Source organism: Anguilla anguilla, chromosome 7 (genome assembly GCF_013347855.1).
Source record: "Anguilla anguilla isolate fAngAng1 chromosome 7, fAngAng1.pri, whole genome shotgun sequence".
Classification (NCBI taxonomy): domain Eukaryota; kingdom Metazoa; phylum Chordata; class Actinopteri; order Anguilliformes; family Anguillidae; genus Anguilla; species Anguilla anguilla.
The window spans coordinates 25,353,394-25,367,445 of NC_049207.1; the positions used below are offsets into that span (position 1 = coordinate 25,353,394).

Here is a 14,052-nt window from a genome sequence, read left to right on the forward strand (position 1 = left end):
CAGATTTACATAGTCGTGTTTAAATAAAATAACTTACGTTTTAAAACAATGACTGTATGTTAAACCATCCGTGTGCGTTCTGTAATGGGATATCTCATTGCAGTTACGTACAACAGTGCGGCGAGTTGGAGTTCAAGTTCGAATAAGGCCCTTGAGCTGAACGCTGCTAAAAGGAATTTTCCATTTCATTCCTATACGAACGGGGCGCTGGTCCAAAGTCTTCCGCGTATAAAATCATAACTCCAAGAGAAAAAGGAAAGACGTCTTTTTTCTGCAGAGGTATCTGAAAGAACAGGGAAAGTGGGCTGGTGTAGCTACATGGAATTCGTTTGCTGGAAGAGGAGGAGTATGACTGTAATTAAATGAAAAAAAAAACTTGAGACTGATTTGTTAGGATCGAGCAGTCGGGAGGGTGTTACCGGTCGATATTATATCAAGTTTGAAAAGCAAATACGGGATCAGAAATTTGGCGCCTTCAAGTTTTTATAATATACTTTTGAACGATTTCCTCCCCGCCTGGAGACTGGCTTCGTTTTAGATTCCGGTATTTTCCCCCCTTTCCCTCGGTACAAGGGGAGCAGGAGATTCGCTGTGGATGTTACCGGACTTAATGACGTTATTTAAATTAAAATCAGATATGTCGTCTGGCATCGCTTAATGAAACTGCTTGGATCCTCAAAGTTGTTTGACGCCCTTGGATTAGACATCTTTTTATGAGACTAACTTTGCATATCCCTGCATGCTGCGCGAACAGGAATGAATCGATAAAAATCAACCCACATGCTGGACTTTTGTAGCTGAGTGAGATAACTTTCGGTTAAGCACGGTGATGTATTCTCCAATTTGTCTGACACAGGTACATATTTTTCTGTTATTGGCTTCTTTACTGCGGTCCTTTATTATTGCATTACCATTTCATGTTCGCTTTTTAAATCGCTAATACTTCTTGAAACGTTTGCAGCTTATGCAGACGGCAGTGTAAATTTAGCTTCACGTTAGCCTATACATTTTTGTAAGTGACGGAACGAACGGCAGAGAATTGGAAGCAGGAAATTGATCGGAAATAAATTACATCCATAGAACCGATTAGATTAAATAATTTTCCTTGTGTTAAAATACTTCGTTTTCTGTATTTTTAATTAATTCAAAGAACAGCATTGAATAAAACGACAGTCAAAGGGAAGAAAAAGAAAATGCTTATAGATTATGTATGGTACAAACTCTTATTTTATATACCCATATAGGGTACATACAAGGTCACGCATTGTTGTACTCTAGCATTGTGTTCCAAAATCTGTAATTTACAAAATATTCAAAACTAAAGTGTAAATTAATGTATTAGGCATATTGCTATATAATTACATTTTAGGTTATACTAAATAAAATCTGAAATTTTGATGGTGGGGACAAATAGTTGGCATTTTGTTGAATAATCTGAACATTTATGCCATTTGAAAAAAATTAAATAAAATAGATATTTAGATGCCTCAGTAAAGTATTTTGAATTGTGAGCATTTGTGAAATTAACTTTAAAATATAGTTTTTAAAGGAGCCTATGTGAGCACTAGAGGGAAGGGACTCGTTTATTGTGAATGTAGATGAAAGCAACGATAAGGCTGATTCAGTGGTTGGACACAGTCCTTTAGCTTTTTGGCTGACACGATTTTACTGTTTATATTTTGTTTGGCATCAGAAAGTGATTGACTGAGATATGATTTAGTTCCTGCAAAGGAACTTGCACCTTAACAGAACGTGCAGTGCAGTATGCGCGTTCAACAACTGAATTTGTCATGAATACTACACACAAAAGAACATTAAAACACATATAGGTGCACATATATGCACAGATACATGCATGTTATCATGTAAGGTCTGACCTAACATTCCTGTGCACAATACAGTATTTTTGTTGCATTTACAGAATGTTGAATGTTACACACATTTTATAGATACTGTACACAATTATTTGACATTCCTTACATCAAAGGATGAGTTAAAATGGACAAATGAGCTGGGTAATATTTATTGTAATTTTGAATGGTGTGTTGGACTGGTCTCATGCCTAACTGAGCACTTAATGTATATCAAAGTCATGCCTGTTGTGTCCTTACACTGTGGCTAGGAATAGAATTTTTTGCTTTGCGACAAATATTGTGGTAGCATTCTGTGTTTTAGCGTTTTAATGAAAATTGCCCTTTATTAATATCTTTATCTACTCCGTATCCTCTCATACGCTTAACATAGTCTTTTTTTTGTAAAGTGTGACAGTTTTAAAAAAAATTCTCACACTTTACAAAAAAAAAAGACGATGTGGAAAAAATGTTTTCTCTCTTTTAAACATTCGTGGGAGCCTTTTTTGTATTTCACTGCCATTGTCTTGGGGATTTTTTTTTCTTTTCTTTTCTTTTTTTGAACCACAACACAAGCACTGTGTGCCGAATTCTCAATTAAAGCCTGTATTTTCTGGGCACAGTGAACTCTTTGACTTGGCTGTCAGTGGAGGAGAGACATGGAGGATATCACTGACTGTGGTTTTCCCTAGAAGCGCCGCTGCCCGCTCACAGCACAATGTGCGGTTTAACCCTCCAGTGCTCCATGTGAAGGAGCAGGGTTACCGCCGTTTGCTTAACTGTAAAAAAAAAAAAAAAGAAACAAAAAAAAAACCCAATGAATAAATAAGAAGTTAAGATTTTGTGTTGTTTAACTGACCTGGGTTTACTGCAAAGCCTTTTGTGCTTGTTGGTTTGGCGAGGTTGCAGGGAGGATGTGGCTGTTTTCTCAGATTATTATCATTTTGTTTTTTTTGCTGTGCCATTCCTTTAAAAAAGAAAAAAAGAAACTGTAATTATTTTTCAGTCCCGTTAATGGTGCCAGTAATTTTCTCACGCTGTTTGTTTCAGTGACCACCGTAACTTGCTTGGTGAAAACTGGTTTTGTTTAGCTCGATATGTTTTTAAATGTAAAATGCAAAAAAAATATACTGTCTTCAGTTTTTAAAAGACGATTTGTAATGTGTTGAATTTAGTTGATTTATTTTTCTTCTTTTCATTGCATTTCTCGAGCTGCCAGGACAACCCTGTTACAATATTTCGTAAGCACAGCAGCTTTTTTTTTTGGGTGAATCGATCTTGTATGAAAAATAAAGGCCTTGCGCTTTGTGTAAATTTGGCTGCTGATATTTGCTCTGATCTCGATAGAGCGCTTGGAAAAAAAAAAAAAAAAACAAGCCAAAAAAATATATAACAAAGCCGACTGCCCTGGAGGTGAAGGTGTTTGAATACCTGCTCATCTGCGTTCTTTTATAAACCCAGCCCTTGCCAAGGCATTCAGGGCGGCATGAAAGAATGCCGCCTCGAGTGCCAGGTAGCCATGTTTTTTTTCGGTTCTGGATCTGCTCTAAAAGACGGAGAATGGGAGCGGTCGTCCTGGGCCTGCGATCCGTTAACAAACGCAAGCGAGCTTTAGGCGGCTCCGGCTCCTGTGTCCGACCGCTCTGTCGGAATGGGCCGTTCTATCTCTCTCTCTCTCTGTCTCTCTCTCTCTCCGCTCTGTGAGCGCGCAGAGCCGCTTCTCCCTCCTCTGGCCTTTGCAGGGCCTTATGTCACGAGTCCGCTGGCAGAAAGGTTAGCCCTGGCTACGTCTTGAGACTGGGGCAGGGTCGAATTGTATTTATTTGTACGTTTTTTTTTTTTGGCATTTCTTTAACACCCTCCTTCCTTCTCCGGTGCCCCGTTTCACTCTGTGTCATCGGCAGTGCCGCCTGTACAGGAGGGTTACGGTGGCTTGGCAATCTTTATTTTTAAAAAAAGAAAAGAAAAAAGTGTAATCCTTTTAGGTGTAAGATCACACATCTGTGGTTAGAATGTTCTTAACTGAACATTCTAATACTGTTGTAACAATCGCTACCCGGTAACTGAAAGCAATGGAGTTCTAGAACACTGACTTGGGGGGGGCGGGGGGGAGGGGGGGGAAGAAAACATTCCAAAAAACCAACTCTTGAAAGGGTTAAGCGCTAGGGCGCATGCTCCCTGTTTCGGCTGCGGGCGTTCGCTCGGAGCATGCTCGAGAAAAAGGGGGGGGGGGGAAAAAAACGGACCCCAAAAAGGAGAACGGCGTGCTGTTTTGTGAACGCGTATTCTTTGCGCTAGCGTTTCGCGGGAAGCAGAAGCGAAACTGTGGCGCTCGTTTGCCGTGCGAGCACCTGCGCCAGCCGTAGCCTGGCGGTACCTGCGCCCGTTTCTGAGATGGTAAACGAACGCGGGCGGGCCAAACCTCAGTCGTTGAACTGTGTGACGAAGCAGATACTTTTGCTTAATGTATTTGCAATTTGAAGCCTTTGTAAATAAAGGAAAAAGTAAAGTAAACCGAAGGCTTGGTCCGTAACGCAGGCCTTTGCTTGGGGATGTGAGGGTCAGTCAGACGGAGAAAATCTGTAGTTCCCGATGGCTTTTGAGATTTAAATGCATCGTAGTGAAGCGGCCGCTGTTGTGTGCGGTGTTTGTTGCGAAAAACAGTTTTCTTTTTTTTTTTTTTTTTAGAGGTGCTTTAACTTCTCTTTTTTTCCTCTGGTATAGAGTGCCGTTTGTTTCCATTTGGCTTCGATGGCGGTTGGGGCTAATTGGACAGAAACCGTTGCCAAAAAGGTCACTTCTGGTACATGGCTGTTTCTGTAAACTTTTTTTTTTTTTTTCTTCTTCCCCCTTCTCTCCCTGACTCTCCCTCTCTCTTTCTTTCTTTCCCTGTCCCTTTTTCCCCCCCACTCTTTCTTTCTACCTCTCCTTTTCGGAAAGCGCAGGATGAGTTCCATCCGTTCATCGAGGCCCTCCTCCCGCACGTCCGCGCCATCGCCTACACCTGGTTCAACCTGCAGGCGCGGAAGCGCAAGTACTTCAAGAAGCACGAGAAGCGGATGTCCAAGGACGAGGAGCGGGCGGTGAAGGACGAGCTGCTGGGCGAGAAGCCCGAGATCAAGCAGAAGTGGGCGTCCCGCCTGCTGGCCAAGCTCCGCAAGGACATCCGGCAGGAGTACCGCGAGGACTTTGTGCTCAGCGTCACCGGCAAGAAGCACCCCTGCTGCGTGCTCTCCAACCCCGACCAGAAGGGCAAGATCCGCCGCATCGACTGCCTCCGGCAGGCCGACAAGGTGTGGCGCCTGGACCTGGTGATGGTCATCCTGTTTAAGGGCATCCCTTTGGAAAGTACCGACGGCGAGCGGCTGGTCAAGTCGCCGCACTGCACCAACCCGGCACTTTGCGTCCAGCCGCACCACATAACGGTGTCCATTAAGGAGCTGGACTTGTTTCTCGCCTACTACGTCCAGGACCAAGGTAGGTGTGCCGAGAGAGGGGGGGGGTTGGGCGGGTGGAGGGAGGGGAGAGAGGTGTTGGGGTCGTTCTTGGGGGTCTCTGGGCGGGGTCTGATTTTTGTGTGGAACGGCCCTCGCTACACCCCTCCTGCCCTTCTAATGGCCGAAGCAGAGACTCCTCCATTTCAAATCCCCCTCACTTTTAACGCCTCAGAATCACTGTTTCATATGCAGATGCTTAAATTGATTTTCAGCTACGCTATTGAAGATCATGGCATTTTGAGCAATTTTAACGGGCTGTTTTGGACAGCCTTAAACATATGACTGAAAAGCAAAAGGTACACACTTTGTGTGTGAATGCTCACGTGTGCGCGTCCAGTATCTGGAGTCTTTGCTTTAAATGATGCCAACCCTAAATTATATTCACCTTCCCAGAATGGTATGTCTGTAAAAGAGAGACGGACAGTAGCACCATGGACGCTGTTTTCTGATGTTTTTTTATGAGCCTCTATTTCTGCTACTGAACTGTGACCACAGCAGTCATCTTTATTAAAAAAAAACGGAAAAAGATGTTCTCCTAGCAATTTATTGCAAAGGAGTCTAAATTGTTAATGACCATATTGAATTTGGCAAAACAATGTCTTCATGTTTGCAGAAATTACTAGGTAAAAATGCGTGTATTTTTTATGTAATTTGTAGCATTTTTACTCTTGTTGAGAGTCCAAAAAGTGCTTTTTTTCCAGATATTTTTTGTTTTAAATTTTTGTATAATTACGGGTCACTCTTGAACTTTTGATTCTGATTTGTTCCAAGATTTCTTTTTGTGAATGGGGTCTGGTGTTATTTCTGGTATCATCGTACACGGGATGCCGTAGTGAGCCAGTCTGTGTGTGCATTTGGCGTGAATATTTAGGTCTGTGGTTCCGGGAGAATTAAAAAGTCTGTGGGCAGACACAACACGTCAATATGTTCCCGCTCCTCTCCAAACAAAAAAAAAAGCGCACTGCGCTTTCCAAAAGATACTGTAAAATCAAGTAAAGCAAAACGAAATGTAAAAAAAAATGGAAGGAAGCACTCACACAATCACAGATGTTAAATATCATATCGTTAGCCAGGTAGAATCCCTGTAATTACACCAATTGACTTTGCCGTGTGAAGGATTCTTTTGGCTTTTTTAAGTGCGCTAACAAGTACGCCTTTTATTGAGATGAGGTAAGCAGGCTGGTGCCGTTTCAGATCCCGAGTTTTTGACACGGAGCCAAAAGTGCATTTTCTGGAAACAAAACAGACATGATTTTGAACAGAATGACTGTAAATATCTTTTGTAAATGAGTTTGTAAGATGTGGTATCGTTGCTATTCCTTAAATTAAGAGCGCAGAAACATTGAGTTTCCCGGTTCATCCGCTATTTACGGTGGTGTAGCGTTCTGTTTTTCTGTTTTGTTTCTTCCTTTGTGAGAAAGGGACTAGTACTAACTCAACGGGAAGATCAGGTCCTACGATCTCAGTGATTTCAGTGAATATTGTATTACAGAATCAATATGGATTCATTTAAAAGTTCTAAATCACTGTAACTATAGCTTTGAATTTATGCTTTATTGGGAATTTGCACACACATGTATACACACACACACACACACACACACACACACACATATGTAAATTTACTTATGTAATTTATATATATAAGTAAAATTAGAGTTTCTGGTATACCATTACACTGGCGTTATGTCGGTCGTTCAGTTTGTGACCCAGAAAGGAAAGCCAAGTGTTTTGTTTGTCTTCGTATCCCACTAAAGCTTTTGCCTAATTTAGCAGCTTTACTCCAATAGTTCTGCATCCTATCCATCTTATAGAAATAAAATAGAATAAAGACGAAGCAAAAATAACAGAAATTTGTTTGTTAGACCAGTACGAGAGCGCGAATGCCCGGCCGTGGCAGAGGGGGGAAAGGGACCCTGGAAAAGCCTGCGATCGCTAAACTGTGAACCTCCATTTTGTGTTTGTCAAGTGCCAGGCGAAGGCAAAAGCACTGCTGAGCCACAATGGTGGTTGCCACTGGCACCAAGGTTGGCATCGGACCCCCATTGTTTCTCTTTTAGCACGCTGCTGATTCGTTTGTGTCCCCCCCCCCCCCCCCCCCCCCACCCCACCCCTCACCCACCACCCCCACCCCCTTAAAACGGTTCCATCCTACAGCATGATTGGAGCCCCTTGTCCTATGCCTGTCTGCAAAACAGAATGAAATACAATGAAATAAAGTAGAAATGCAATAAAATAAATGCGGATCGTGCTGCAAAACCCAAAGTTGAAAAACGCGCCCCCCTCCTCGACACCCCAGACAAAGGAGAAACCCCTCCTTTCTTAAAGCAGGTCGTGCTCGTGTGAACTTCCTACAGCTGTTTAAATGGTCGTCTTATTTGTACTGACCATGAGAATGTGGGGTGAAAAAAGTATAGCCGTGCTGACAGAAACGGTACATTAGCTTAATAACACTCTGAAAACGAAAGGGGAAACGGCATAAACCAGCGAAAGGTCCTGTCCTTGACTGTGCAGGACACAGCAGGGAAGAGGATGATCCGAGCTGGTCGTGCATTTCTCTCATTTTTACAACCCAAGTTTTTAAAAAAATTTTTTATCCTTCCTTGCTCAGCGAACTCGGTGTTTGTGCCGTACTCATCAATTTGGAAAATCCTCTTATTGGATTATTCGTTTGTCACGATCGTACCCATCAGAACGAGCCAAATCTCTTTTTTTTTTTTGCATTTCGACTCCAGAGTTTTTGTGTCTTGTGGGGATTACATGGGAGGATCTGTTTTTTTGTTTGGTATGAATGGGGTGAGGGGCACTAGTTTTAGGTATTATTTTTAAAGAGTTTTAGTACGTTTTCAATAGAAAACCATCCTTAGTAATGGGGGGAAGATGGACGAATTAGCAAACCAACAAGCAAGGTTTTGGTTGTGGAAGGGGGAGTGGGGTGGTTGGTGGTTAGTGGGTGGTTGTTGGTGCTGGGGGATTGGGGGGCGGGGGGGGGGTTGCATTTAGCATTCAGTTTCCAGTGCCCATCTTCCAAACAATGCCGCCTCATTGTGCTAGCTTGCAGAGTGGCGCCATTTTGTTTGTGTGGTGCCAAGAGAGCGAAAAAGAGAGAGAGAGAGGGCGAGGGAGAGTGAGGGGAGAGGGAGAGGGAGAGGGGGAAATAGCGCTTGATGCCAGCAATGGTTGTTAGTGGTACGGAGGTTGGCATCAGACCCTCTTTGTCCTTCCGTTGCGTGCCTTTGATTCGTCGGTTGGCATCCGCAATGCAGTGGGCACACTGGCAAACTTTTCCGACAGTCGCGGAATGGAAGCCGCCGCCGCCGCCGCCGCGCCGCGCTTTTTTCCGCTGGCAATCGCCCGAAAGGGAAAAAAAAAAGAACAAACAAACAAACAAATGCACAGCGAAAAAAGAAAAATGGCCAAAAAAAAAATCGGCTACTTCTGAAAAGGAGCGGGGCGCGTTTTTTAAAAATCCCTATCGCCGCGGCGTGAGGGTGGCGGACATTCCGTCTTTTTCGGCTTTTGATCCCTTCTCTGTACGACGCGAAGGTTGTCCGCGGGTTAGCCGTCTCTTTGCTGAATTGTCCATTTCTGCGAACCCCCGCTCACAATGAAAACAAGAAATTAACAAAATTTGATCAGTTTTGCACCCAGACTAAATATTGAACCACCGGGTGTAGTTACTGAATGAACGGAATTTTCCATAATGTGCGCATACATCATCAAATTTTCTACAAACAGCTACGACGTTGCTGCTAATTTTGATTCGTGCACTTTCACGGCCAGTAAGACGCATTCCTGATTTTTTTGAGACGTGTTTTCATATTGTACCAAAGATAAATATTATTTTTCATGTTACTGGGTATTCTCCAAAAAAATCCCTTCCTTGCCCTTACAGTGCCAGGGTGATTACCGCTGCAGGGGGGAGTGGCCTGCCCGCACGTTTAATGGATGGCCATTGGGGCTGTGGGAGTGAGCGGCGAAGGGGCGTTCCCTCAGTCTCTCCCAGGGCTTGGGCAGCTCGCTGACGGCTTTCCACCGCCTGGCGGTCTGTGCCAGCGCGTCTCCATCGGCAGCGCCGGGGCCCTCCCTTCCGGTTCGTCACAGTGGCGTTTTTAACGGAACTGCCGTCCTGTAGCGAATGCTAACCGGTTTCGGTACCCGCTGTAGTTCGCTTTCCGTCGTTGCTTTGACGCTGAGAACGGTCACATGACTTCTAAAGACCACGCGCACGTGCCCTTCCATTTAAATTGGCTGAAATATCCTTGTGTCCTTTGGGCCATTTTGTCTGTATTATGCTGACAAAATGTAAAATTAGTAACGACTATTTTACAAAAATTTAAGTGCGTTTGTACTTTCTGTACGTGACAGTTTACTGTTCTTCAGATTCAGATAAAGATTAACATGGTGTTTAAAAAAAAAAAAAAAAAAACATTCTTTCTGGGCTGCCACAGTTAAAACTCTCATTAGCTTCATACCTGATGTACCTGTCTTCCCCCAAAATACTGTCTTTCCTCGCTGCTGCTCAAGTCAAGTCAAGTCATGACCTGCAGGAAAACCGTCAGTGTTGTGTGGTTTCATTTCATAACTCTGTGAGGTATTCCAGTGTGGTTCTGTGCCCACTGGGTGTTGACTCCTAAAAAGTCAGAGTTACTACAGGCTATTTGGCTGCAAGCGTTTTAATTTTTGTTTTTACAACGGAGAAACGGTACAGAAAAAAGTGTAGAACAGTTTCCTCATTTTAGTTGTTTGTTTTTTTCTTTGCTTGCATGCATAAGCGCTTTTCTACTTTTTTGGTGACCCTTTTCTTCAGGTTCAGTCTCAGGTTTGTAATTTCAGTTAAAAATGGAACACCTCTTATATACTTTTTGGGTCTGTAGCTTTCTCTTTGAGCCGGTTTGTGTTCTTCCTTTGACTTGTTTCAGTCTTAGACATGCTTATTTCAGCCAACTCTCTCTCTTCTTTAGATTATCATTAACACTAATGACATTGTTAAATAAAAGTGCTAATTGACAGTTTATGGATTCGTTTCAAATATCCGGCTAGCCTCACGTTCGCCTTTAAGGGATTTCAGTACTAAAACGTGAGCATTTCTGGAAGGGATGAAAGATACCCGAGAACCAAACTCAATTCTGTTTACTTATGCTGTTTATTTTAAGTTGTTTTTTTATATTCAGGTTTGCTTAGAGTATGTATTTGAGGGTAATGAAATGCTCTTTGTCACCTGGCTTTGAACCGCGGTCGCTCACAGTAGCGATGAGATGAAGAAACGGCTACATGACGGACACTGTTCTGTTCCTCCTTTCATCCCTCTTTTCCTGAAGTCATGAACCGCGTTTTATGGGCCCGGTATCCCCCCGGCCTCGGATGGATTACTCCTCATTTGTTCTGCCATGTTAAGGGCCTTGTTTTACGAGGGGCCAGATTTAAGCTCCTGTCCCATGGAGTCGGGTCACTCCTGTAAAGTGATGCGGTTGTGCGCGTGTCTGTGTGTGTGTGTGTGTGTGTGTGTGTGTCTGTGTGTGTGTGTGTGAGGGAGAGAGCGAGTGCGTGGCGACTCAACGTAGGCGGAGGTGGGGTTAATTGACCCAAAAAACAAAAACCACAGGTCTCGCTGCGTGGGGGCGGAGCCACCCGCCGCCCCCCTCGCTGACCTGTGTGGCCAGCCACTTGACCTTTGACCCCTTTCATTGTCTAGTACTTTCTCTCCGCTCCGTTCCGCCCCCGCCCTTCGGCTGGCGAGGCGGGTGGCCGCTGACCTGACCTGACCTTCTGTGACCCCACCCCAAAAGCCCGGAGCGACCCTGGCGTGATCCGGTCGATACGGTCTAGCCAAAGTCGTTAGCTTTATCTATTTATTTATTTTTACCCACTCTGCCAGTGAAGAGGGCCAATGAACAGGCCTGTCTCGCTGCAGACCTTCCTGTCTTTACTGCTCATCTCCCCGATTGACTTTGCCTTCACACCTCAAAGGACTACTGCATTTGTTTTCTTTTTCTTTTTCAAGAGCAAGTCCGCAGGTTTGAGCCTTGAAGTCTGTCTGCTATTTAAAGTTCTTTGGTTAGTTCGATTGCATATTTAAGTGATTTAAATACGTACACAGCCTAATGATATGTATTGACTGTTTATCATTAACAAACTGACTTGTCTAAGAATTATGAGTTATGAATTATTTTTCATTCTGAGCACTTTTTAAGGCTAGCAATGAGGTGAACTTGGGATTTCTGTATGGTGAACCACATGGATAAACCTAGCTTATAGCTCATCTTATAGGAAGAAAGCACACGTATTTTGTTGTAGTCTGTGCAAAATAAAATGAAGTTGCGTTTAGGTCTCTAATTTTGGCGGCCCCACACAGGAGAGCGGGAGAATGACAGGAGGGCTGAGGGAGGTTGTTCCTCAGCCGGGGAGCAGGGTGCACCAGGCCGCTCCTGCTTTCGTTCGTTTGCTTGCTCTCTTCTTTCCCGCCTTCTTGCGCTGCAGTTTTTACTTTTGGAGGGAGAGCTAACCAAAGCTCATTTTAACCACTTTTTCTGTACCTTCACTTCCCCCCCCCCCACCCTTTCAGTTAAAGCAGACATTCAGCTGTGTAGATGCTTTTTTTCCCCCCTGTTCGACGTTTTCCATTTATACGCAATTGAGAGGAGAAAGGCGGAAGCCCAGAACGTTCGCAGGTGTGGGCGAAGAGGAAGGATCGCTGTAAATGAAGGATTTCCCGAGGACAGGGCCAGTCTCGGACAGCACCTGGTCCTCCACCTCGTTTCTTCCTCGTTCCCGCGCTCTTCCGTGACGTGCGATGAATCGGCCCTTTGTCCTCCCAGGGCCCGGGGAAGGTGGATCCGTGCCTGTCTGAAAGCACTTCAGCAGAGGGTAAAATAGCCTAGCGTAACGGGGTGAATGGATTCGGGTTACCTCACCCCAAGCCGACGCGTGCGGGCGGACAGAGAGCTGCGGTGACGCTGGGTGGCGGTACCCACGTTTCCCTGGGTTTCTCCCCGACGTTTCGCCGGCGCCTCGTTGCCACGGTAATGTACGCTTTACTGGCGGTCGCGATCGAGCTCCGGTCCCACTTTCGAGAACAGAGAGGGCGTCACGTTACATTTTGTCAGTGAAAACCTTGCACCCGTTTTTTGTTGTTTTGTTTGCACTGTGCGCCGTCTGTGTACTGTCAGAGTTTCGTAACTGACAAACAAATAAAGTTGGTTCAAAATCCAAGCGGATAAAACCAAAATGCTGATTGGTAAACTGAATTCCCCCCCCCCCCCCTCGTTCCTGAGAATTCCATTTTTGGAGAAAGGAGACTTCAGTCGGGTTACAGTATGGAGGCTGCATAGCCCCATGGGATACCCTGTCTCACATTTGGGGGACAGCCGAGTGGGGCAGATCTCACGGTTAGCGACACACGGTCTTGCAGTTAAGACCAGGGAGGCCTCCCTATCCAATGAGCTCTGCCGGGACTTCATATTACCCAATGAGCTGTTTCACTGAACTCATGTAAAACCCAAACCCCCCCCCCCCCCATTGCATAACACAATGGGGCTGCTGTCTCTTTAAGGCAGCGTTTAACATTAATCACAGTGTTTTCCGTGGCGCGCTGTTGCTTTATCTCGAGTGCGGGGCGGGGGCGCGATCAGGCGCTACAGGAACCGCGCGGTGAAGCCGCTGCCTTTCCGCCGTTTTTCGCGGAGCGGGGGCGCAGCCTCTGGGTCCCCCACGCGATCTCAGCCCGGGACGGTCTGTGCGTTTAGCGCGCCGCCCCCCCCCCCCCCCCCCCCCCAAGCCTGCGCGCCCCGCGCTATTTTAGGATTTTCCAGGTTCTCCGTGCCGAGCGCCGTCGCTGAGCGCCTTGCGCGAGGTCGCGACCTATCGAGCGCTCCTCCCGCTCCGAGCCTTTTAGGACGGCTCCCTCCCGGCTCCTCTGCCTGCTTTATTGATCCCCCCTCCCCCCCACCCCACCCCCTTGTGCTGTTTCTCCTCATCACTCACTGTGTGGAAAATATCCCCCCCCCCCCCCATTAGCTTGGACCTCCTTCGTTTCACAACCGCATTCGCGGCCTGACTTGACCCGCTCGTTGTTAGCGGCTGACTTAAAGCGAATAGCTGAAGGCTTTAGCCGCTAACCTTGTGTGCCTCTTTGCCTTTGTGTGTGCATTAGTCCATGGAAACTCTGGGCCCTGTGGCGGAGGCCGGGGAGCTTTTAGCTACATTGGCGTTTTTGTTTTCTCTCTCTCTTTTTTTTTTTGACTACACTGTAATGCAGTGTACTCCCATTGTCACTGCCGGGTACTAAAAATCCCTTTGTCCTTCACTTTGCTTCTCGCTGTGCTTCTGTTTACCCTTAAGAGGTGTGAGGTCACAAATGTGATTACAATGTTCTTAACTGAACATTCTGATGGTGATGTCACTGGTGATTGATAGCCATAGAGTTCCAGAACACTGACTATTGAAAAAACATTCCAAAAAGCATGTAACTCAGTGTAACTCGCTGTAACTTACTGCATCTCTCAGTAGCACTCTGTATCTGTCATTTCTCTGTTGAGTCAGTGTTCTGTAGTGTATTGTATAATTTAGCATGTAGCGCAGTTTGATTGATTGAGAGATTAATGATTGACTGATTGTTTGATAGTGTACTCCTTTGTAGTCTGCTGTGTGCAGGGTGTGTCTCTGTAAAGCAGTGTTCTACTCTTTGCTTCAGTGGTTCAGTTGGC

The 14,052-nt window shown here is 45.2% G+C and overlaps 1 protein-coding gene across 17 annotated transcripts in view; it reads left to right on the forward strand.

Annotated features, from left to right (window-relative positions):
* LOC118231501 (nuclear factor 1 B-type) overlaps positions 1 to 14,052 on the forward strand; it is a 143,976-nt gene that overhangs the window by 27,757 nt on the left and 102,167 nt on the right. For 11 of the 17 annotated variants that reach the window (XM_035425327.1, XM_035425330.1, XM_035425326.1 and 8 more), the window contains exon 2: positions 4,796 to 5,327. In XM_035425327.1, the coding sequence (XP_035281218.1) occupies positions 4,796 to 5,327 (532 nt within the window). Of the gene's footprint in view, positions 1 to 134; positions 857 to 4,091; positions 4,248 to 4,795; positions 5,328 to 14,052 lie in introns of those variants that run through there. The other 6 variants (XM_035425339.1, XM_035425332.1, XM_035425331.1 and 3 more) reach the window with 6 other exon arrangements.